General features: G+C 37.9%; 2 protein-coding genes across 10 annotated transcripts in view; one reads left to right on the top strand and one right to left on the bottom strand.

Moving 5' to 3' along the window:
• LOC127450892 (double C2-like domain-containing protein alpha) overlaps nt 1–21,457 on the top strand; it is a 55,879-nt gene extending 34,422 nt beyond the window's left edge. For both annotated transcript variants that reach the window (XM_051715346.1, XM_051715347.1), the window contains 4 exons: nt 6,291–6,475; nt 14,395–14,476; nt 15,362–15,458; nt 17,913–21,457. In XM_051715346.1, coding sequence (XP_051571306.1) covers nt 6,291–6,475; nt 14,395–14,476; nt 15,362–15,458; nt 17,913–18,049 — 501 coding nt within the window. In that variant the 3' untranslated portion in view covers nt 18,050–21,457. The remainder of the gene's footprint in view (nt 1–6,290; nt 6,476–14,394; nt 14,477–15,361; nt 15,459–17,912) is intronic.
• The window catches only part of LOC127450890 (zinc finger protein 62 homolog), a 37,432-nt gene that overhangs the window by 10,057 nt on the left and 4,019 nt on the right, over nt 1–23,356 (bottom strand). For 2 of the 8 annotated variants that reach the window (XM_051715342.1, XM_051715343.1), the window contains exons 2-3: nt 22,873–22,982; nt 7,862–9,771 (exon numbers count right to left, since the gene is read on the bottom strand). In XM_051715342.1, coding sequence (XP_051571302.1) covers nt 9,580–9,771; nt 22,873–22,982 — 302 coding nt within the window. In that variant the 3' untranslated portion in view covers nt 7,862–9,579. Of the gene's footprint in view, nt 1–7,861; nt 9,772–21,515; nt 22,983–23,356 lie in introns of those variants that run through there. The other 6 variants (XM_051715344.1, XM_051715345.1, XR_007899037.1 and 3 more) reach the window with 5 other exon arrangements.

Raw genomic sequence — 23,356 nt, 5'->3', positions numbered from 1 at the left:
GCGGCTGTGTGTGTGTATGTGTGTATGCAGTCCTGGTTTCATTGTGCACCTGTTTACCTGCTGGTAACTCCCCCTCATTGTCATTAGTGAGACTGCATGATGAGGGTCATTAGTTTGAAACTTCAATAGAACACAGCAGCCAAAAGCCAAGGCAATTCAAGCTAAAACATTTAAACCCACGCTAAATTAATTTATCCCATTCAGAAATGGTATTGGCAATTTAAGTAGTCGAAGAAAGTTGCGCTGCTGTAAGGAAATCCACTGCTGCTCTGCCATCTGCTACATTGTAGCTAATTTGTCCAAAGCCCTTAAATGACTAAAACATTGCAGGATTTTCTTGCAAAAATGTCTACTTTTTATGTGAAGTTTGTACAATGAGGCGTGTAAAAATCATTTAGCAAAATGAATAAATAAATAAATAAATAAATATTGTTGCTAAAATCTGCATCTCTAGTGTCACCAAAAAAAGTTGCAAAAATAATGATTGTTTTCAAAGAGGTTTCCAGAACACATTCATCAGCAAATAGATATTCCTGCCCCAAACTCATGTCAATGGATGAGTCAACGTTGCTGTCTCAGGCTGGTCTGGATGCTCAAACAAACAGAACAATGTTTTTATAGCACCACAGAACCAGTGTTTACATGTCTTGTACAAAAATCAACCTACAAATGGATTACTTAATCTCTGCCGCCTGCTGCAGATGTCTTTGTATATTAAAGGGATTGTTTACCTGAAAATGAAAATTCTCTCATCATTTACTCACCCTCATGCCATCCCAGATGTGTATGACTTTCTTTCTTCTGCTGAACTCAAACAAAGATTTTTAGAAGAATATCTAATCTGTATTGGTCCATACAATGCAAGTGAATGGCGGCCAGAACTTTGAAGCTCCAAAAAGCACATAGAGGCAGCATAAAATTAATCAATATTCAAGTCCTTTTTCACTATAAATTCTTCTCCCTGCCCAATAGGTGGCAATATGCACAAGTAATGTGAATTGCCAAAAACAAAAGAAAAAGTATGTGAAAGTGTAGATTTATAGTAAAAAAAAAAAAAAAAAAACTTAAATATTTTTCTGTTTCTCACCCACACCTATCATATCGCTTCAGAATATATGGATTTAACCACTGGAGTCGTATGGATTACTTTTATGCTGCCTTTATGTGATTTTTGGAGCTTCAAAGTTTTGATCACCATTCACTTGCATTGAACAGACCTACAGTGCTGAAATATTCTTCTAAAAATCTTAATTTGTGTTCTGCAGAAGAAAGTTAGTCATACACATCTGGAATAGCATGAGGGTGAGTAAATGATGAGAGAATTTTCAGTTTTGGGTGAATTATCCCTTTAAACTAGGATTGCAGAAATAATTTTAACATAAAACAAGACACTTCAGCTTTTATGCAAATTTTGAATCCAGTTTCCATTTTCTATCTGATATTTGCTTATCACATCTCATACAAATAATGAACATGATATTCTTTCTTCTTGTGGTAAGTATGCATTTTCACCTTAACATTGCATATTTATCTGCCTGCCCTCCTGCGAACAGCATATATCTGAAAATGCCACTAAAACTTTTAAGTGAGACACCGCAACAATTGCAACTGACCGCAATATCTGAGTGGTGATTTTTTTAGCATAGTTGACTTTATACGGCAGTGAATTACTGTATATGTGCAGCTATTTTGTCTGTCTCTCAAGCATTAGACACAAGGGCTGCTCTCCTCGCTGTTTGTGTTATGAGTTGTCTGTTTATGAAGCAGAGGTCACCCCTCTGTCTACCCACTATCTGTATGTGTCTCTTCACTGTTAAATTAATGAACGTCTGGCAACACTACTTTCACTCAGTAGAACTCTCCCTCTCTCTCTCTTCCCTCACACACACTATCTGTATCTGTCCACACACAATTACATTATTGAAACATCACACTTGCCAACAAACAGGTTTGGCTTGGCATGCTTCTCTCTAATGGGCATACACACCCACACCCCCCACACAAACACATACACAGACGCACACACAGCGTGGCAGATAGGGCTGTAAGGGGAATTTCAGAGCGCAAGGTAAAGAACTAGAAATAACAAGACCCTTTTTAGAAAAACAAACAGGGGGAGAGAGACACTGTGATGACTACCCTATTGATCTGGTCTTTTTGCTCAAATACTGAGAGGGTGCGACAAGGAAAGGGAGAGAGAGAGACAGACAGCTAAACACAAAGGAAGGCAGCATTAGGGGAAGAGAGACAGGTATAAAATCAAACACCTCCATATCTAAGGATTATTGCTCACTTTGTGAGTTTTCATTTGAAAAGCTATCACAGTTTCTTCAAAACGTATAGTAAATCATTTCCAACATTATTATATCAAAGCAAAATGTGAACATGTAAGATCACTGGGTCATTCCTTATGCCATTCCAAACCTGTATGACTTTCTTTCTTCTGTAGAACACAGAAGGATTTATGTTATAGCCAGGATGTTAGCCTCAGTCACCATATAATTTTGTTTTTTTTAAAAAACAATGAAAGTGAATGGTGACTGAGGGTGTTATACTGCCTATAACATAAATCCTTTTGTGTTCCACAGAAGAAAGAAAGTCATACAGGTTTGGAACTACATGAGGGTGATTAAATTATGACAGAATATTCATTTTGGGGTGAATTAGCCCTTTAAACGTGAAATCCAAAATATATACAGATGTTTGTATTTTTGTTTCCTCTGTTTCTGCATCGATCTAACACTTTTTTCCCCTCCCAATTACATTCTTGTCTATCCGACCCAGCTAAGTGTAATCAAAACAAACGTTTTTAATGTGTACAGATGGATCATCCAATATTTAATGTAAATAATGTTGCTCTTTCAGTGTAAGTGTTATATATTCAGAGACACACTTGAGCTTTCTGTGCATGCATTATTAATGTGCATCCAAATAAGCTTCTTTCAAGCCTTAATAACGTGTGTGTGAGTGTGAGTATGAGCATTTCACCAAATCAGTTAATTATGTCTCATTAGGTCTACATATTTCACACAACCCTGAAGAAGCTATGGTAAGATCTTGCCGTTTGCCCCATTGAAAGCCACTGAAGCTGAGCTGAGCTCAAATGGACCAGGAAGAGAGAATGATAAATGACTGTCTGTGTGCGGTAGTGGATGAATCTGAACATACAATTCTTCAGAGAGCAACTGCAGAGGACTGTGAGAGGACAAAGATTGTGTACAAATGCACATTATGCGGTTTCGATAAGAAATTCAATTTCGAAGAAACCTCAAATTGTATTAGAATCGTTGTTTGCATTTTAAGGAAATTTTGTGCAGGAGACAGGAACTTTACAGGAACAATTGCAATGAATAAGTAATTGAAAAATGAACAATGATTAATTAACTTTTTCAACATCAGGATTTGAGGTTAAAATGTACAGGCCTATATTTGAGTAATGGAAAGTGTGTTTTAATATTCTGTAAGTGGTCTCAATTTATTTGAAGTTTTTTACCACTCTTAATCAACTTTTTCACTAGTTCATTTAAATTGTACTGTGGTGTGACGAATTTACTTTAAAAACAAATAAATAAATACATTTAGGAAATCTCTCAATTGAAGGAATATTCAGGTCTCAATACAAATCAAGCTCAATAAACAGTATTTGTGTAGTGTTTATTAACACAAAAAATTATTTTGACTCACCCCTCGTTTATAAAAAACAAAACAAAACAAAAAAAAAGTGGTTACAATAAGGCACTTACAATAGAGCCAGTCCATAAATGCTAAAACACACATTGTTTCAAAAGTATAGACATAAGATGTAAACATTCTACATGTTAACATGATGCTAGTGTGATAAAATCACATAATAACCTTGTCTGTGTAAAGTTTATCCAATATTACATCTTTGCTGTCATGGCAACGAAACCCTGTAATCCTGGAATTGGATATACAGTCATGGGAAAAAGAAAGTACACCCTCCTTGAATTCTATGGTTTTATGTATCAGGACATAATAAAAATCATCTGGTCCTTAGCAGGTCTTAAAATTAGGTCAGTACAACCTCAGATGAACAACAACACATGACATATTACACCGTGTCATGATTTATTTAACAAAAATAAAGCCAAAATGGAGAGGCCATGTGTGAAAAACTAAATAGGAATTAAGAGGCTAAGTAGTAGCCAGGTGCTGCTAATCAAATGCCCTTGATTAATTGATCATTAGCAAGTGTAACCACGTCTATAAAAGCTGAAGTTTTAGTAGTTTTTTGGTCTGGAGCATTCAGGTGTGTGCTAACACAATGCCAAGGAGGAAAGACATCAGCAATGATCTTAGAGAAGCAATTGTTGCTGCCCATCAATCTGGGAAGGGTTATAATTCTACAGTGAGAAAGATTATTCACAAGTGGAAAACATTCAAGACAGCTGCCAATCTTCCCAGGAGTGGATGTCCCAGCAAATTCACCCCAAGGTCTGACCGTGCAATGCTCAGAGAAATTGCAAAAAACCCAAGAGTTACATCTCAGACGCTACAGGCCTCAGTTAGCATATTATATGTTAAAGTTCATGACAGTAAAATTAGAAAAAGACTGAACAAGTATGGTTTGTTTGGAAGGGTTGCCAGGAGAAAGCCTCTTCTCTCAAAAAAGAACAGGGCAGCACGGCTTAGGTTTGCAAAGTTGCATCTGAACAAACCACAAGACTTCTGGAACAATGTCCTTTGGAAAGACGAGACCAAAGTGGAGATGTTTGGCCATAATGCACAGTGCCACGTTTGGTGAAAACCAAACACAGCATATCAGCACAAACCCCTCATACCAACTGTCAAGCACGGTGGTGGAGGGGTGATGATTTGGGCTTGTTTTTCAGCCACAGGACCTCGGCACACTGAGTTGACCATGAACTCCTCTGTATACCAAAGTATTCTAGAGTCAAATGTGAGGCCATCTGTCCAACACCTAAAGCTTGGCCGAAATTGGGTCATGCAACAGGACAATGATCCCAAGCACTGGCTGAAAAAGAAAAGAATCAAGGTGTTGCAATAGCCCAGTCAAAGTCCATACCTCAACCCGATTGAAATGCTGTGGTGGGACCTTGAGAGAGCTGTGCATAAACAAATGCCCGCAAACCTCAATGAACTGAAGCAACATTGTAAAGAAGAGTGGGCCAAAATTCCTCCACAACGATGTGAGAGACTGATAAAGTCATACAGGAACTGATTACTTTAAGTTATTGCTGCTAAAGATGGATCTACAAGCTATTGAAACATAAGATGTACTTAGTTTTTCACACATGGCTTCTCCATTTTGGCTTTATTTTTGTTAAATAAATCATGACACGGTGTAATATGTCATGTGTTGTTGTTCATCTGTGGTTGTATTTACCTAATTTTAAGACCTGCTAAGGACCAGATGATTTTTATTATGTCCTGATACGTAAAACCATAGAATTCAAGGAGGGTGTACTTTCTTTTTCCCATGAGTGTAAATTTACACCGATATGGTTAGTAAGCAATTTTAGCACACTAAAAGCATGTTAAAATGTATAATATTTACGTCCTGTGGCTATACTTTTATAGCAAAGTGTATTTTAATGTTTATGGACTGGCTCTATTTACTTTCATTGTAAGTGCTTTACTGTAACCATGAAGTCGAAAATGTTTTTAGTAGAAATCAACATTATGCCACAAATGCTGTTAATTGAGCTTAACTTGTACTGAATATTCCTTTAATATGAGACTGTTAAAAAAGCATGATTATAACATTAAAATACAATTAGAATACATTGCTGTTTAAAGAAGAAATACTTAAAAATTTAAAACACAATTTAAATAAATAACATTATGTATATGGACAAGACCTGTATGCTTTGTCATACCAGCAATTAATGAAAATATGAGAAACAAAATATTTGCCAAATTATTTGAGGATTGCAAAATTAGATGTCAACCGTTCAAATACAAAATTAGCCTAGTATGTAGTGTCAAATCACAGTAAAACCGTAACATGCCAAGACCAGCTGTTTATAATTATCCTGAGGAAGTTCATATAGTTGGTTCAGTTGTATGCAGTGTGCTGAGTCTCCTAGTCTGTCACTTGTAATACAGATGATTAATTTGATTAAAAATGATTAAAGTATATTATTCTTTCACACTTATTCTCTCATGACATCTGAAATATCTTACTCTCCATTCACCCTTTTCCTTTTCATGTCAGGGTAAATCAACATCTCCATTCTCTATCATTTCTTCTTTTAATAGTCTTTGAATCTTCTCCCTTACAGTTCAGTATTTCATTTGTTCTGCAGTGGGAGAATGAACAGCTGACCAGTTTGGAAGAAAGAGGCCGCCTGTTGCTTTCACTGCAGTTACTGCCCCCGCCTGCAGATGGAGAAGGAGAGGGCCGGCGAGGGGGCTTGTGTGTCGGAGTGCAACGCTGTGCCCATCTGGCCGCCATGGATGTGAATGGTTTCTCAGATCCCTATGTCAAAATGTGAGATTTCTACCACAATTCTGAGAAAGTGAGAGTTGTTCAGGGAATATTCAGAGTTAAACACAATTTAAACTCTACTGACAGCATGTGTGACATAGGTTAGTGTTAGGATTACTTCAATTAATTCAGAAAAAAAAAATCTGACTCGTCTCTCAGTTTGTAAAAAGAAAGGTAAAACGTATGTACAATAATGCATTTACAATGGAGGTCTAATAGGCTATCACATCAGAGGGTTTAAATGCAACTGTGAAGCTCATATTTTTGTAAAGCATTTACATTAATTATCCTAGAAAAATATTTATTTGATCTGTAAAGTGTCTAAATTGTCCTTTTTGTGGGACTACTTTTCTAGTTGGATAAACAAACTTACTTGAGTTACATGTATTATACAATAACATAATTCCTGTTGGTGAAGCTTTGCTCCATCATGCAAAAGTTACTGGCTTTCCGTAGTCAGGGCTGGTAAGCGATTCAGTCACACCAGTCTCATGTTTACATATGTAATGTTTACAAGTTTTGGTTATACTTTTGGAACAGTGTGACAGTTTAAAGTTTTAAATATGTATTCTCGGTGCTGTACACTCTCCCTCCTCAATAGACTTTTCCATTGAAGGTGCTTTAATGTACACATTTATGTTTTGTCTTTGTTTTTTACAAACAAGCAAGTGCACACAGAGCATTACAGTGAGACACAGAATATAAAACAAGGTAAGAGTGTAAATAGACACAAAAAAAATAGGACATATAACACAGAATGGTGTATGTACATGTGCAAGTGGTAATATATGTGCAAGATAGGGGTATGTACAGTTATTGAATTAAATATGAGTGAATTTACATATGTACATGACATATTTATACATTATTGCATGGGAGTCCTGAAGGCATTTTAATTGTTCATGTGGTAAAAACTGTTCTTGTGCCTGGTTGTCCTGGTGCTTAGTTCTCTGTAGCACCGACCAGAGGGCAACAGTTCAAAAAAGGAGTGGGTAGGGTTGGGAGGGTTACTTTTAAATGTATTCCACTACAGATTACAGAATACATGCTGAAAAATGTAATTTGTAACATATTCCGTTAGATTACTCAAATTCAGTAACGTATTCTAAACACTTTGGATTACTTCTTCAGCACTGGTTGATTTTTTCACTTGTTTTGACTATAAAAACTCTGCCAGTACAGTAAGACAAAATACACGTTAAAAATACATTCTCTGAAAAACCTAAATATCTTATGCAGAGTTGTTTTGAAAACAAGATCAATCAAATTTATGTTGTTTTAAGGATTTGTAGATATTTTTACAGGAAAACAATACAAAAATTATCATCAAGAATACGATTTTTGCCCTAATATCAAAGGTCTTACTAGAAAAAAAGAAATTATGATCCAACGTGAATTTTCTTGATAAAAAATATGATCGTGCCTGGTAGCTGACAATTTACACAAGGTTTATTTCTATTTCTTCTGCTCCAAACTTACCTCAAACTTACTTCTCTGTCTGCTCGTATGAATGTAACACATCATAAGAAAGTGTTTCACCGCTGTTCAAATGCACTTTGGATCGCATCATTTATATGTATAAATGTTTTCCATCTGAAAGGACTAAATATTAAATGAAACAAATGACAATAAAATGCAAAGTAATCTCTTCAGTAATCAAAATACTTTTTGAATGTAACTGTATTCTAAATACCAATGATTTAAATTGTAACTGTAGGGGAATACAGTTACTTATATTTTGTATTTTAAATACTATTCCCATTACATGTATTTCGTTACTCCCCGACCCTGGGAGTGGGTAGGGTGTGTGGGGTCCAGAGTGATTCTACCTGCACGTTTCCTCACTCTGGAAATGTACAGGTCTTGGAGGGTGGGCAGTGGGGCACCAATAATCCTCTCGGCAGTCCTGACTGCCGTTGTAGTTTCCTTCTGTCTGATTTGGTGGCTGAACCAAACCAGACAGTTATAGATGTTCACAGGACAGACTCAATGACGGCTGAGTCAGCAGCTCCAGTGGCAGGTTGAACTTCCTCAGCTGGCGAAGGAATTACAACCTCTGCTAAGCCTTCTTCACAATGGAGTCTATGTGGGTGTCCCACTTCAGGTCCTGAGAGATGGTAGATCCCAGGAACCTGAATGACTCCACTGCTGCCACAGTGCTGTTCACGATTGTTGGGCGGGGGGGATTTCTCCTGAAGTCCACTATCATCTCCACTGTTTTGAATATGTTCAGCTCAAGGTTGTTGTGACTGCACCAGACAGCCAGCTGTTCAACCTCCCATCTGTATGCAGACTCGTCACCATCGCAGATGAGGCCAGTGACCGTGGTGTCATCTGCAAACTTCAGGAGCTTTACAGAGGGTTCCTTTGCAGTGCAGTCATTCACGTACAGGGAGAAGAGCAGTGGAGAGAGAATGCATCCGTGAGGCGCATCAGTGCTTATAGTAAAGGTCCCGGATGTGATTTTACCCAGTCTCACTAGCTGCTGCCTATCTGTCAGAAAGCTGGTTATCCACTGACAGATTGGGGTGGGTACAGAGAGCTGGGTCAGTTTGGTTGAGAGAAGATCAGTCATGTTGGTATTGAAGGCTGAACTGAAATCCACAAATAGGATCCTTGCATAAGTCCAGGTCTGTCGAGGTGTTGCAGGATGTAATGCAGGATATAATGCAGTCCCATGTTGACAGCATCATCCACAGACCTGTTTGCTCAGTAAGCAAACTGAAGGGGGTCTAGCAGGGCTCCAGTGATGTCCTTCAGGTAGGCCAAAACCAGTGTTTCAAATGACTTCATGACCACAGACGTGAGAGCGACAGGTCTGTAGTCATTAAGTCCTGTGATTTGGGGTTTTTTGAGGGAAAGAGGGAACTTCAAACTTCTCCAGTGATCTATTGAAAATCTGTGTGAAGATGGGGGCTAGCTGGTTAGCACAGACTTGTCTGGGCCTGAAGCTTTCCTAGTCTTTTGTTTCCGGAAGTCCCGGCACACATCCTCCTAAAATCTCCCAGAATAATGATAAGAGAGTCTGGGTGTTGTTGCTCTGTATCTGTGATCAGCCAGCTGTTGCAGCACTGCATTCATGCATGCTTGTGGCGGGATGTACACATTCACCAGAATAAATGAGGAAAACTCCCGTGGCAAGTAGAAGGCTTACAGTTGATGAAGAGTGCTTCTAAATTAGGACAGCGCATCTTCTTCAACACTGTTACATCTGTACACCAACTTTTGTTAATGTAAAAGCATGTTCCACTGCCTCTTGTTTTCCCCGATGATTCCACAACGTGATCCACTCTGAACAGCTGGAGGAATATAGATAAAAAAAGTCATGTGAATTTGCCTCAAGCCATGTGAATATGTAATTCGCTCAGACAATGTCATCAATATCATTGCATAGCATCCCAAATGTTGCTCTGGTTATTCTAAAATACCAAAGCCCTCCCATCAAAATGATTGGCTACCATTTTCTCCCAGAACTGTCTGGCATGCTTTTACACCTAGATATACTTTAAAGGGGTCATGCCATGAGGAAATACATTTTCCTTGATATTTTGACATAAGAGGTCATTCTGCTATAAAAACATACTGTAAATTGCAGTACCCAAAACTCCAAAAGCACTTCAGAGACTTCACTATGTCACTAGGGGGCCCATTAATTCATGACCGCCTCTACAGCAACAACATCAATGCCTGCTTTACATTATCACACCCTTGGCCCCACCCACTGGTGCTCAGTTTGTAAGCAGAGAGAGAGCAGGACAAACAGGCCTAGTGCAGCCTACTAACTATTCCTGAATACCAAAGGGGACCCATCTGGACTTTTTTTTACTTATTTTTGTATATACAGTAAATATGCACTAGACAGACATCTTTGACTGTAGTCATATATCTCGCGCTGCTTTTAAAATATGCAGTGTCAAGTTACAACTCAGAAAAGGAGACCCTCTCTTTCATTCAGCTGCTGTGCCTCTTGCTGTTTTTAACACAAACTTCTGGTTCTTGCACCCATCTGCACTATTTTTAATTGCTGGTGTCTGTAAACATGCACTAGATGGACATCTTTGACTGTTTTGATGCGTTTCCAGCAATGTGCATCTCAGTGCAGGCGAGACTGTTTGTGTGTGTGTCACCATGCTTTGGACTATGTATGTGCGTCATGTGGATGTGTCTTCAGCGTTTTTCAGTGTGGATTGTATGTTTTTTTTGGCTCATATCAGCTTGGATTGCTTGTGAACCAGTCATGATACAATTCAAGCTTTGCAAAGGAACTGTTATGACCCGATCACAACACTGAGTAAACAGTTTCATTTATGAATTTCAAATGTCATGACTGTTTGATTTAATGCTTAATATATTCAGATGCAATGTGTTGGATGTGCATTGTGTAAACCCTAAAATTATGTTTTATATACACTGGTGACCAAAAGTTGCTTGGGAGACCTGGCTGGAGTCACTCAGCACACCCTGGGATTTGAACTTGTGAACTCCAGGGGTGGTAGTCCGCGTCTTTACTCGCTGAGCTACCCAGGCCCCCCTGAAAAAAGTAATTTTTGATCAAATCTAGACAGGCCCCATTTCCAGCAGCCATCACTCCAACATCTTATCCTTGAGTAATCATGCTAAATTGCTAATTTGGTACTAGAAAATCACTTGCCATTATATCAAACACTGCTGAAAGCTATTTGGTTAGTTAAATGAAGCTTAACATTGTCTTTGTAATTGTTTTTGAGTTGCCACAGTATGCAGTAGACTGGCTTGTCTTAAGTTCAATATTAGGTCAAAAATGGCAAAAAAGAAACAGCTTTCTCTAGAAACTTGTCAATCAATCATTGTTTTGAGGAATGAAGGCTATACAGTGTTTGAAATTGTCAAAAGAACTGAAGATTTCAGATACAGTCTTCAAAAACAAAGGGGATAAGTACATCAGAGTCTCTAGTTTGAGAAATAGATGCCTCACATGTCCTCAGCTGACAAGCTTCATTGAAGTCTACCCGCTCAATACCAGTTTCATGTACAACAGTAAAGAGAAGACTCTTATGGGGAGAATTGCAAAGAAAAGCCACTTTTGAAACAGAAAAACAAAAAGAAAAGGTTAGAGTGGGCAAAGAAACACATAATTACAGATAATTGGAAAAGAGTGTTATGGATCTTAACCCCATTGAAATTTTGTGGGATCAGCTAGACTGTAAGGTGCGTGAGAAGTGCCCAACAAGACAGCCACATCTATGGCAAGTGCTACAGGAAGTGTGGGGTGAAATGTCACCTGAGTATCTGGACAAACTGACAGCTAGAATGCCAAGGATCTGCAAAGCTGTCATTGCTGCACATGAAGTTTAAGTTTAAGATGTTCTGAAAAATGTTTTCAAATTGTAATATTAATAGTTTACGTTATTAATGTCCTGACTATACTTTGTGATCAGTTGAATGCCACTTTGGTGAATAAAAGTACCAATTCCTTTCCATAAGAGCAAAATCTGTACATTATTCCAAACTTTTTGGAATTCTCTCCAAATTGAGTTTCAAATATGGCTGTATTTGAGGGGCTGAACGATGTTAGCCAATCATAACAGTGGCCATTTATGGAGAAGTTTAATGTAGGCGCTTAGACCAAAACCGAGCATTTCAGACCAGGGAGGGTCAGAGACAGGGTGAAAAATGATCATAAATGACAAAATTATGACTGTATTGGTGCAAAAAAACAAAAAACAACTATCATTATCAGTGGACCTCATGGAAGATAATACAATTATTTATACATATATATATATATATATATATATATATATATAAAAAGAGTATGACATTACCCCTTTAAGAAATCTGCTTCTGAATGCTAGCAAACAGGAAGTTGGTCAGAGCACTTTGTTTGCATGCTCTAAACCGCAAGTAATTTATTACATTTAAAGGGATAGATCACCCAAAAATAAAAATTCTCTCATAATTTACTCACCCTCATGCCATCCCAGAGGTGTATGACTTTCTTTCTTCTGCAGAACACAAACAAATGTTTTTAGAATATCTCAGCTCTATAGGTCCATACAATGCAAGTGAATGGTGACCAGCACTTTAAAGCTCCAAAAAGCATAGACATTCATAGTAAAAGTAATCCATATGACTCCAGTGGTTTAATGAATGTCTTCTAAAGCGATACAATCACTTTAAGTGAGAAATGGATCAATATTTAAGTCCTTTTCAGTATAATTGTTTACATCATGTCACTCTCCACTCTGCGTTCACGAGAGCACAGAGTTAGCGTGTTGGCATGTTCAAATGAAAGCAAAACCGATTAATCTGTTGTAAACAAACCGAGCTGCATTTCCAGTTTTATTGCGTCAGTTCTTATGTGAACATGCCAACACACTTACGTTTCGCAAGAGGCTGCATGAACTAGGTCCTCTCATGAATGCGCATTGGAGAGCGGCCAATTATAAATTAAACAATTACATTATAAATTACATTATTACATTATAAAGTAAACAATTATAGTGATATTAAATATTGATCTGTTTCTCACATAAGCGATCTTATCACTTTAGAAGACATTAATTAAACCACTTGAGTCTTATGGATTACTTTTATGCTGCCTTTTATGTCCTTTTTGAACCTTCAAAGTTCTGGTCACCGTTCACTTGCATTGTATGGACCAACAGAGTTGAGATATTCTTCCAAAAATCTTCATGCAGAAGAAAGTCATACACATCTGGGATGGCATGAGGGTGAGTAAAAGATGTGAGAATTTTCCTTTTTGGGTAAACTATCACTTTAATAAAAGAGCCACAGTGGCTTCAACTTACACTTTCATTTCTGTTTTGTGCCAAGCATTGATTTTGTTCTCTTAAACATATGGGATGGAAACGCTGCTTAATCACTAATTATTTTTGTGATATTCAGATTTTTTAAATAAATTAAATTCGTAGCTTGGATGGAAACATGACTAATGGTGATGTGTTGTGCTGATCAGGATTCTCAAATAAACAGAACAATGTTTTGATAGCACCACAGAGCCACAGCATTTACACTTTTCATGGAAATCCACCTACTATATATTTAGGCTTATAGTTCTCTCCGCATATTAAGCCGAGATAGGAGAACATATTCTACTGTCAAAAAATTAAACACTTTAAGTTGCATTCAAACTGGAATATTCCTTGAAGCACAGAGTCCAGAGAGACATGCTGAGAAAGATTTTTTGTTTGAATCTTGAAGCCTCCGGAGAAACTTAAAGGAAAAAGAAAACAACAAAAGGGCAATAGAATGCAGGTTTGGAAGTGACGGTGCCTTAATACTAGTTCTCTTTAGAATAAGAAGTGGAGAGAGAGGGAAAGAGATGTTAAATGGATAGATACTGTAATACATCTAAAAACAAACTCTTTCCTCTGATGTGTCTCTGCTTCTCTCTCTCTCATTTATGCTCCCCTCTAATCTCTCATTATTTTTCTCACATCATGTATTAAAATAAACGCTCCCAAACAGTTCTTCCTCCTCAGGAAAAATGGCATACGAACAGTCAGGACCCCCGCCCATGCTCACGTCCCTTCCAGTCACTTTATCCCTCCACTCCTTTCACAGATACACACACACATATGCATTCTCCCTTTTTCCCAGGATCAAAGCCATATTCTAACTGTGCCTTTAGTGTATTTGTGTGTATGTGTTGTGTGTTCGAGTTTTGGGGGAGGGTAGGTATGAGTTAACAGCAGTACAAAAAGCAAATAACATTTTTATGGAAGCCTGTGTGATGTCACCGTAAAAGCTGAAAAGCAAATAGCTGTGTGTGTGTGTGTGTATGACAGTAGTGGCAGTGAAGCCTCTTTTTCTCAGCTTGTTTTAATCTCTGTTCCTCCTATCCCTCCTACTGTCTTTTTCTTCCTACACCCACTTTGGATATCCCTCACTTGTTTCCTCTGTCTACCTTTCTCTGCTAGATATCTGAAGCCAGATGTGAAGAAGAAATCCAAACACAAAACCGCAGTGATTAAAAAGACCCTTAACCCGGAATTCAATGAGGTATGGATCTATTTGATGAACTGGCAGGGAGTACAACACACTCATTTCATTACGTGTGTGTACATGTACACACACCTCAAACATTTTGAAAGTCACTGTGAGTGTTAATGAGATGTCTGGTCCAATCTTTCCATTTTCTTTGCTCTGCTTCTTTGCTCATTTCACATTCCCACAAGACCTCTTTCTGAACGCTCGATCCACTTTGACTTTCATTGCTATTTCGTACATTTCTCATTTCCGTCAGGTCTCTGTTTTACTCGGACACTCCATCCTCTCTCTCTCTTTCCTCCTTCCCGTCTGTCTCACACTTTCTCTGTCATGTGGGTGGCAAGCCATCGCTAGAAAGGCTAAGTGTTTTGTTTCCATTCACTCAGAAGTAATACACACCCAGATTGGCCGTATAATTACTCCTTGGCACAGACCGAAGGCTGCTCATTAAATTTTGCAACTCCAATCTGACACACCACTATCTGCTTAAAAGCAGGTCTGCCCTCGGCTCTTCGGGAGCCACACTGGGCAAAATGATGATATGATATCATATCGAAACTGTTCATGAGGGAGGTGAAAATTTGTTTCTCAAAATGTGTTTTTGAAGCAACATTTCATGGGGTTTACGACTTTGATCATTCCCCAGGCTTCTGAGCTGTTCTGTGCTGCATCTGAGCCTTTTCAGTGTTTAACAATGCAGTTTGAAATTAATGAAAGGAAATGTAACAATGAATAAATGACATTTTGTTGATGAGCCGCAGAGTTGATCAATACGAGAGCTGGTGGCATCGTCCTTCAAACTATTCTTCTGATTGTAATGAAACTATTGATTGTGTCATTAATCACCAGTAGTATAATCAGCATGTCATATTTGACCTAATTTGTGTGCCTCAACAGGAGTTTTTCTATGAGATCGCTCTATCTGAACTGGTTCATAAGACGCTGGAGGTGACAGTATGGGACTATGATCTGGGGCGATCTAACGATTTCATAGGTGAGAGCGTACAATGATGATCTATTAAAGAGTTCACCTAATTTTCAAGGGTTAGTTCACAACCATACAAACATGAAAATTCTTTCATTATTTATTCACCCTCATGTTGTCCTAAACACATTACTTATTAATTCCTCCATGGAACACAAAAAGAAATGTTAGACAGAATACTAGCCTATGTTTAGAATAGCATACTACCGTACTACTCCTACTAATTCTGTACTATTAACAATAAGCTTACTGTAATACACAATGCACTATTATGTATGCATAGAACACCCAGATGACCATTTGCTAAATTTGCCATTAAACTTGCTAAATGGTCATCAGACACCATTGGTCAGACTGCCAAGAGACGTGTTTATACAAAATTGGATCAAATTTTCAAGATGATAACTAGACGGTATTTTCCAATTTACAAATGCAATGCGATGAGGTCATGTGATAATATAGAATACTTCTGCTAGAAACGCTTATCATTGAATAAGTTTTCATTTAAAAATATAGTTAAAATCCCAAGATCGATATTTTACTGTATGCGCAACCCTAAAAAATGCAAGTAAATCATTTGCGTATGCCACTGAATTTCGTGCTATGCGACTAAACATGTCTGTGATTAGCCACTGTCCAATTTTCAGATTTCACTCGCCAGTGACTGAGTGGTGCAGTAGTGAAGAAATTCAGCACAGAGATCCATTTACTGCATCTTGAGAGTAAAAGTTTGGTTTGATTTATTTGTGTATTATGTGTCCAAAGATGAGATCCACACGTTACTGGTCCTACTTCACCACACCAAGTGGGATTCAAACCGGCAATCCTCAGCATGGGAGTCGGACACTCTAGCAAAGAGGCTACAAAATCCATGGCCTCTAGCCTCAGTCGCTAGTGCGTCTCTTAAGGCCAGGATAGTGAGGTTTACACACTCCACAGCTATCACGTACCAGCTAGCTACCGTTACACACGAAATGTGTTTGTAATCCACTGAATAATGACTCTTTTAATATCTAAACTCTGGTGCATTTTTGGGATGCTGCCTGCAATTTTTCACACTAAAACTTAACTTACCATTTACAGATACTGTGGACTAATTGCAAAAAAATTGCATTCTCATTTTTCAGAAAACCCCCCAAATAAAAAGATGTTTACAATATTATGATGAAGTTTGCTCTATCAAACTGCAAAATTTCATTCCATTAGATGGCAGGAAGTACTTGGAAAAATAATTTTTCCTCTTTACATCTCAATATGCAGATTTGAATGGTAGATAGCACTCCAACGCATCTTAGATGTGCTCGTCCATAGACAATTAGTCTAATTTTCAGTTCATGCACCATCCCCAATAGTTCATCAAATATCTCGACCTCTGAGTGGACTAGAAGCTCAATCTAGATGTTATTAGAAAGCTGAGATCCTATTTGCGATGATATATCACATCGCACTGTTGACTTTATAATAATTAGTCGATAACATATTTATTTGATGATTTATTTAGCATGCTTTTCTTGCTGGACTGCATATTTTGTTCTGGACATCCAAGAAATAACATTAGATTATTCACATGACCAAGCTCACAGAATGTGAAAATGGCTCATTTTGTAGAAAACTGCTTAAGGTAAGAGCAGATATAAAGTTTGTGTCTACCTGGGGCTTACAGCAGCAGTAATCGACACATAAAAGAGACATTTGTATTTGATGTCTTACAGAAATCGTATTTCACTTTGTGATTATTTTCTAGTCTATTTAAGTGCTATGTGAAAGACTTTTATATTCATATTAATATTTTTACGACATTACCTCTAGGTGGCACTTATTTGCGACTGATATTTTCAGGCCTTATTTTGTTATTTTATGTACCGTAAAGTTATGGTGTTCTATTAAATGTGATGGTGTTCTATGAAATATGATGGTGTTCAGATTGTAAGCTTTCAGATGAGACCACATATGCCTGACTTATGTATTTCGCAATGTAGCGCCCCCCTGTGGACCCGCCGATTAGTTTAAGGGATCAATGTCCTTTCTGTCCTTTACAGTCAGTTCAACGAAAATAGAAACATTTCATTCTAATCACACTTTACCGTACAGATGAGATAGAACCGTGCAACTTCGCTCACACTCAAGTACTCAAATTTTCTTCTGCGAGACACTCTCCTAACTGCCGCTATTCTTAAAGAGACCGTATTATTAATTAGTAAAATGTATATTTTAGTCATGTACCAAATTAGAAGGTTCCCTGTATAATTAACAGCATTGGCTAAGAATTTCCTTCACATGTAAGCAAAATGGACATTATAAATTAAATAAACCCAGATGAATTGGAATCAAATTGAATTGAGAGCTTGTGAATCTGAATTGAATCGGGAAATCTGTATCAATACCCAGCCTAACCGAACATAGCCATCCATTCTTGATATCAAGACATGCACATATAAAACACAAAGTATTTTTAATTGGCAGGTGGTGTGTGCCTGAGCTGTCATGTTCAAGGAGATGCTCTTCGCCATTGGATGGATTGCCTGAGGAACAAAGGTCAGAGGGTGGAGCGATGGCACATTCTGACCAATGAGCTGCCTCAAACCACCTGCCATGATTGAGGAAGTGGCCTACCAGGAATGAGGAAATCAGTCAGTTATCAATGTGAATGTTGTGGGGTGGACATGGGTATGATTATACAAGCTAAGAGGTATAACTAGAGGCCAAGATGTTGGAAGTAAATTACACTCTTTGTGCTTTTTCAGGGGAGGGTGGAGGATGGGCCACCAGTAATCTTTTAACTTGGTGTCTCTCAAAGTGACTCTCCGCCCCTTTCACCCACTTTCCTCTCTTGCTCATTGCTGCACATTTTTTACACATTTTGTAACGTCAAAGTGAATTTTACTCTTATGAAATCTTGTGTAACACATCTCTCTTTTTTGACTGACTGATTACAGTGTATATTTATTGTTAAGTGCTTTCATAATGCTTGCAGACAATGCTAAGATGCATCTTGAACAAAACATGGGGATGCATGTAAACTGCCTGCCGTAAACTCATAAAAATGATAAACACACATTGTATCACCATGACAACACTGGAAGGTCCTTAAGGACCAATACTCTCAGTGGTGTCAGTCACAACTGAACTGAATACAATTACATGAGCAGCAGTTTTATGTGTACTACTAATAATATATGATCCATTTTGTAGCATGATGCAATGTTTACATTTTTTACTTTGCAAATGTGTTTTCCAGTCTCAAATTTGGCAGTTTTCAATTTCCAGTTGTTACTTTTGTTTATAAGGGGGTTTCATGGATGTGCTACAATTTGATATCACATATGTTAATTGATATATTTTTGGAATCTAATCTTTATATGTGCTATATAGGACTATGCGGAGTGTGTCTGCATGCGTATGCGTGTATTGTCTGGATGTTTTGTACCAACAAAAAAAAAGTGTTGTATTATTGAGGGTTTGTGATTCATATTTATATGAAGTGCTCATGTACAATTTGGAAATACATTTGAAATGCAATGTGTGTCATTTGCCTGCATCCTCTTGGAGTAAGCTTGGAAACCTACAATCTGCAATTGCTCCGGCAAAAAGAATCTATCATGATACACCAACAAAATATAAGCCTACTTCAACAAAATGATCTCACTCACAAAGTTTGATTGTGCCATTGTTTTAGCGCCTGTGAATTTGTGCATCTTTACTGCAAAAAGACATTTTCTAATAGGGATTCCAGACCTGGACAATAATATCAGTCTCTCTTCTTGCAAAGGACCACAGCAGCACTGCCTCTCTAGTTCTTCAACATGCCTCTTGCTAAGCGCTTGTGAGTAAATGGTAATTAGAGAGCCAATTAACACTGAACACACAGAGCTAAATGTATAAGGCTTTCTGTATCTGGCCTGGTTAAGTGGCATTATCATGTAATGTACCTGAAAGTTAGAGCAAGTATTATAAATTGAGAAGCCTTAAAACTAGGGCTACTTTATCAGACAAATTATTTTTTAAGTCAAATAGTTTTAAAAGAGAGGAGCATCTTTTTACATTTATTGAAGAGTGTAATTTCTGCACCAATAGCGTCATCAAAGGAAATGATACAAATAATGACTGCTGAAACACCACTGTTGTCTTCCATTTTTGGCAATCCCATTCCAAACTAATGTGTATGGTTGAGCAAATGTTGTTATGTCGGGCCTAATTGGGCTGTTCAAACAAACAGACTGCAATTCCATTTGGTGCAGTAAAAATTACACACTTTTCCTTTATGTTCGTAATGAGGCTAAAGGGGCGTTCACACAGACAGCAATTAAATTGCTAGAGGTCACAAAGTGTCTGTGCTTTTTATTGCTGTAGGTGTTCCTACCCAACAGTAGTACCATCTGTATAATTTCGTTATTCAGTCTGCACTCTCATTTGTAGTCAACTCATCACATTGGCTTTCTATTTGCATAAAGTTGAACTCTGCTCAACTTTTGTCACATTCGCCAACTCATTGAAAATGAATGACTTCCAGTCACTTTGTCACTGCAAATCTCATTTTAATGTAAATGCTTCTAAAAAAAAAAAAAAAAAAAAAAGTGAAACCACTCCTTAAAGCTTTTTTAATTGCACTAATGAAATCCTAATCCAGATAAAACTCATTAGAAAAAAGTTCTGTACAGCCAAGTGTTTTTAAACGTGTTTATCTTCTGCATTATGTCTAGAGGTTTAAGTACAAATAAAATGCCTTTCAGCATGAACATCTGCTCCGAACTCATTTCAACTTTGTTATCAGATGGTGCGTAGACACAGTATAGTTTATAACTTTGTTAGTGTAGCAAGCTCATCCACCATACTTCGGTTTGTATTAGCATAATATCACTACTCTTATCTACTCATAGAACTTGTTTCTATGTTCTACAGAAATAATAGTAGTATGGTTGTATGTTATTCTGAACATACTGTTGCATTGGAGGTTACTTTGTCCAAAATGTCAAAACAATGCTCAGCATTGCCACCTAGTGGGAACTTTCTCTCATCAATTTTTATGCAGATTTTAGTTCAAACACATTGTCTGAAATATCTGGAATATCAGATCCCTAGCTAGTACCCCTAGCAGGTCACTTCTGGTCAGACTTCCAAGATCTCCCTGTTAGAACATGAAGTAATCTCTTGATAAAAAGGATAGTGGGTTTGTGAATGTACAACATATGTTTGGTAATGTATAAGGTTAGGACCTTAATTAAAATAGTGTTCTTTAACTTTAATTCCACATACAGTTAAAAATTCTTATGATGATAATTACATATAAAGATAAAAAGATAAAAAGAGTAAACACTCGAGAATATTTCTAATCAAACAATTTAATTTTGCAGATTAAAAGAAGCAATGACAAAAAAACAGCACTGCTTATATCTGGTAATGCTGGCACTTGTTAATGGTATTCTACTGGACACAACAGGAACATAAAATTCATTTAAAAAAACACCATCAAATACCCTTTAGGACATACCGGTAGACACTTTTTCTTCTAAGCACATGAAGATATCATCATATGAAGTCCTATATTTACTTGTCTCTCAATCCTGCCGCTGGGGGCCTCGCAGCACAGCACATTTTGCATGTCTAATACACCTGATTTAACGTAGCTCAGTTCAGTACTCCATGACCTGAATTGTGTGTGAAATTAGAGTGATACCTAATGTTCAGTGCTGGAGAGCCCCCAGGAGCAAGATTGAGAGAAACTTTTATTTTAATTGAAGGAATAGTTCACCCAAAATGAAAGTTATCTCATCATTTACTCACCCTCATGCCATCCCAGTTGTGTATAAATTTCTTTCTTCTGCAGAAAACAAATGAAGATTTTTAGAAAAATATCTCAGCTCTGTAGGTCCATACAATGCAAGTGAATAGTGACCAAAACTTGTGCTCCAAAAAGTATATAAAGGCAGCATAAAAGTAATTCATATGACTCCAGTGGTTAAATCATTGTCTTCTAAAGTGATCCAATTGGTTTTAGGTGATAACAGACCAAAATGTAACTCCTTATTCACTATAAATCTTGACAGCAGTCTCCTTGGCGATCATGATTTCAGGCTTGATTATACTTCCTACTAGTGCTTGACACATGCACAGAGTGCTAGGTGGTGCTAGGAAGTGTAATCGAGCTTAAAATCATGATCGCCAAAGAGACTGTCGATGTCAAAATGTATAGTGAAAAAGGAGTTACATTTTGGACTGTTATAACCCAGAACCGATTGGTTCACTTCAGAAGACATGGATTTAACCACTGGAGTCATTTGGATTACATGAGGGTTATTAAATGATTAAAGAATTTTCATTTTTGGGTGAACTATCCCTTTAACTCTACACGACAGTGCTTCTCCAGATCAGGAGTCTTGATTTAAAAGAGAAAACAGCACTATGCTGCATGTCATGGTCAACGTGAAAACCTTCCCATGAGTCTTTCTTTTGTAACTTAAGTCCTGTTTAATTTGCCCGCTGAGGCCGAAGCAGCATGGCCTGACTTAGTATGTACCCGCATGTGATTTCGACAGGTGTATGCATCCTTAAAACTACGTGAACACACTGGACAGTCGTATAGACGCAACTGCAGATGCACCCGGCTGTGGTTCCTCAGAGTACCGTCATTGTTGAAGCGTTTTCCACACTGGGCACAGGCATACGGCTTCTCCCCTGTATGAATGCGCATGTGCACCTTTAGTCGTGAATAATGAGGGAACAGTTTTCCACACTGGGTGCATATGTGTCTTCCTGGACCTTTCCCTCTTCCTCTGCCTCTTCCCCTTCCCAGCCTGATTTCCCTACTGAAAGGTGCATGACATATGGGGTTGACTAAAACATTGAGTGGGCCATTGGTACTGACAGCATCATGAGCACTGCTCTTAGCTGATCCGGAGACAGTGTTTTGATGTGGGGTGCTGTAGTTTATGTGAGCTATGCCTGATTCTGGACAAGTCATTTTTAACTCATTGGGGCTGATCTTACTGACGGACATTTGAAAAGTTCTAGGTTTTGACTTAGAGCAATTGTTGATTTGGTTAGGTGATTCTAAATCAGTTCTGGAATTTGATAGTATGAAAACATTAGGATCAGACCTGTGACTAATATCATTAGTAGCTGACAACTGAGCAGTGCAATGAGGTATCGGACTGTAAGCTGTGTTAGCATTGGTCAACTGTGATTCGAGACTTTCAGTGGGCTCTGTTTTAACATCACAAGGATAGTCTTTTAAAGTGAGTGTTTCAAAGTCACTATCTGTTTCAGACAGTCTGTTTCTTATTGGGGGACAAGGTAAACTGATGTCTGGGGGACAAGGTAAACTGATGTCTGGGGCACAAGACAAACTGATGTCTGATTCAGTCACCAGATCTGCATGGCTGGAGAACTCTTCCACCTTTGTGCTGGTGAACTGGTCATTGGGTACCTGGTTCTGGTTCTGATAGATCTCTGTAGGCATTGTTTCTGTTTCAAAGCTAGAAGTCCACTTCAGCTGCTGTGAAGTTGATTCTGGTGCAGGGTTTGAGACATCTGGACCTGTAAAAGAAGCAGGTGGGGTCTGAAAAGATCAGGTGCAAAAATATTCTCCATGATCCTAAAATAGCTCATACAGACTGATATTCGAATCTAGCAGTTACGAAAACAGAAAGCTAATATAGTCCTATACAGTAACAATCAAATGTGTGGACACTATGAATGTTTTTCATGAGCTTACAGCCCTTTTTATCTAATGGCTTGTGCTTACATGTGAGAATTTAGTTTTGTAAACAAATATAAATTCAAAATCATCAAAAATTCAAAGTATGAATTTCTTCACAAAACTAATTTAGAATTCATTTATTTTTTAAACTGGTGAGTTGGACCTGAGAGTGAAGGACAAGCAACCAACAAGTGCCCAGCACACATGGCAA

Source organism: Myxocyprinus asiaticus, chromosome 13 (assembly GCF_019703515.2).
Source record: "Myxocyprinus asiaticus isolate MX2 ecotype Aquarium Trade chromosome 13, UBuf_Myxa_2, whole genome shotgun sequence".
Classification (NCBI taxonomy): Eukaryota; Metazoa; Chordata; class Actinopteri; order Cypriniformes; family Catostomidae; genus Myxocyprinus; species Myxocyprinus asiaticus.
The sequence above is the reverse complement of the archived record's forward strand: the minus strand, read 5'-3'. Positions and strand labels throughout refer to the sequence as shown.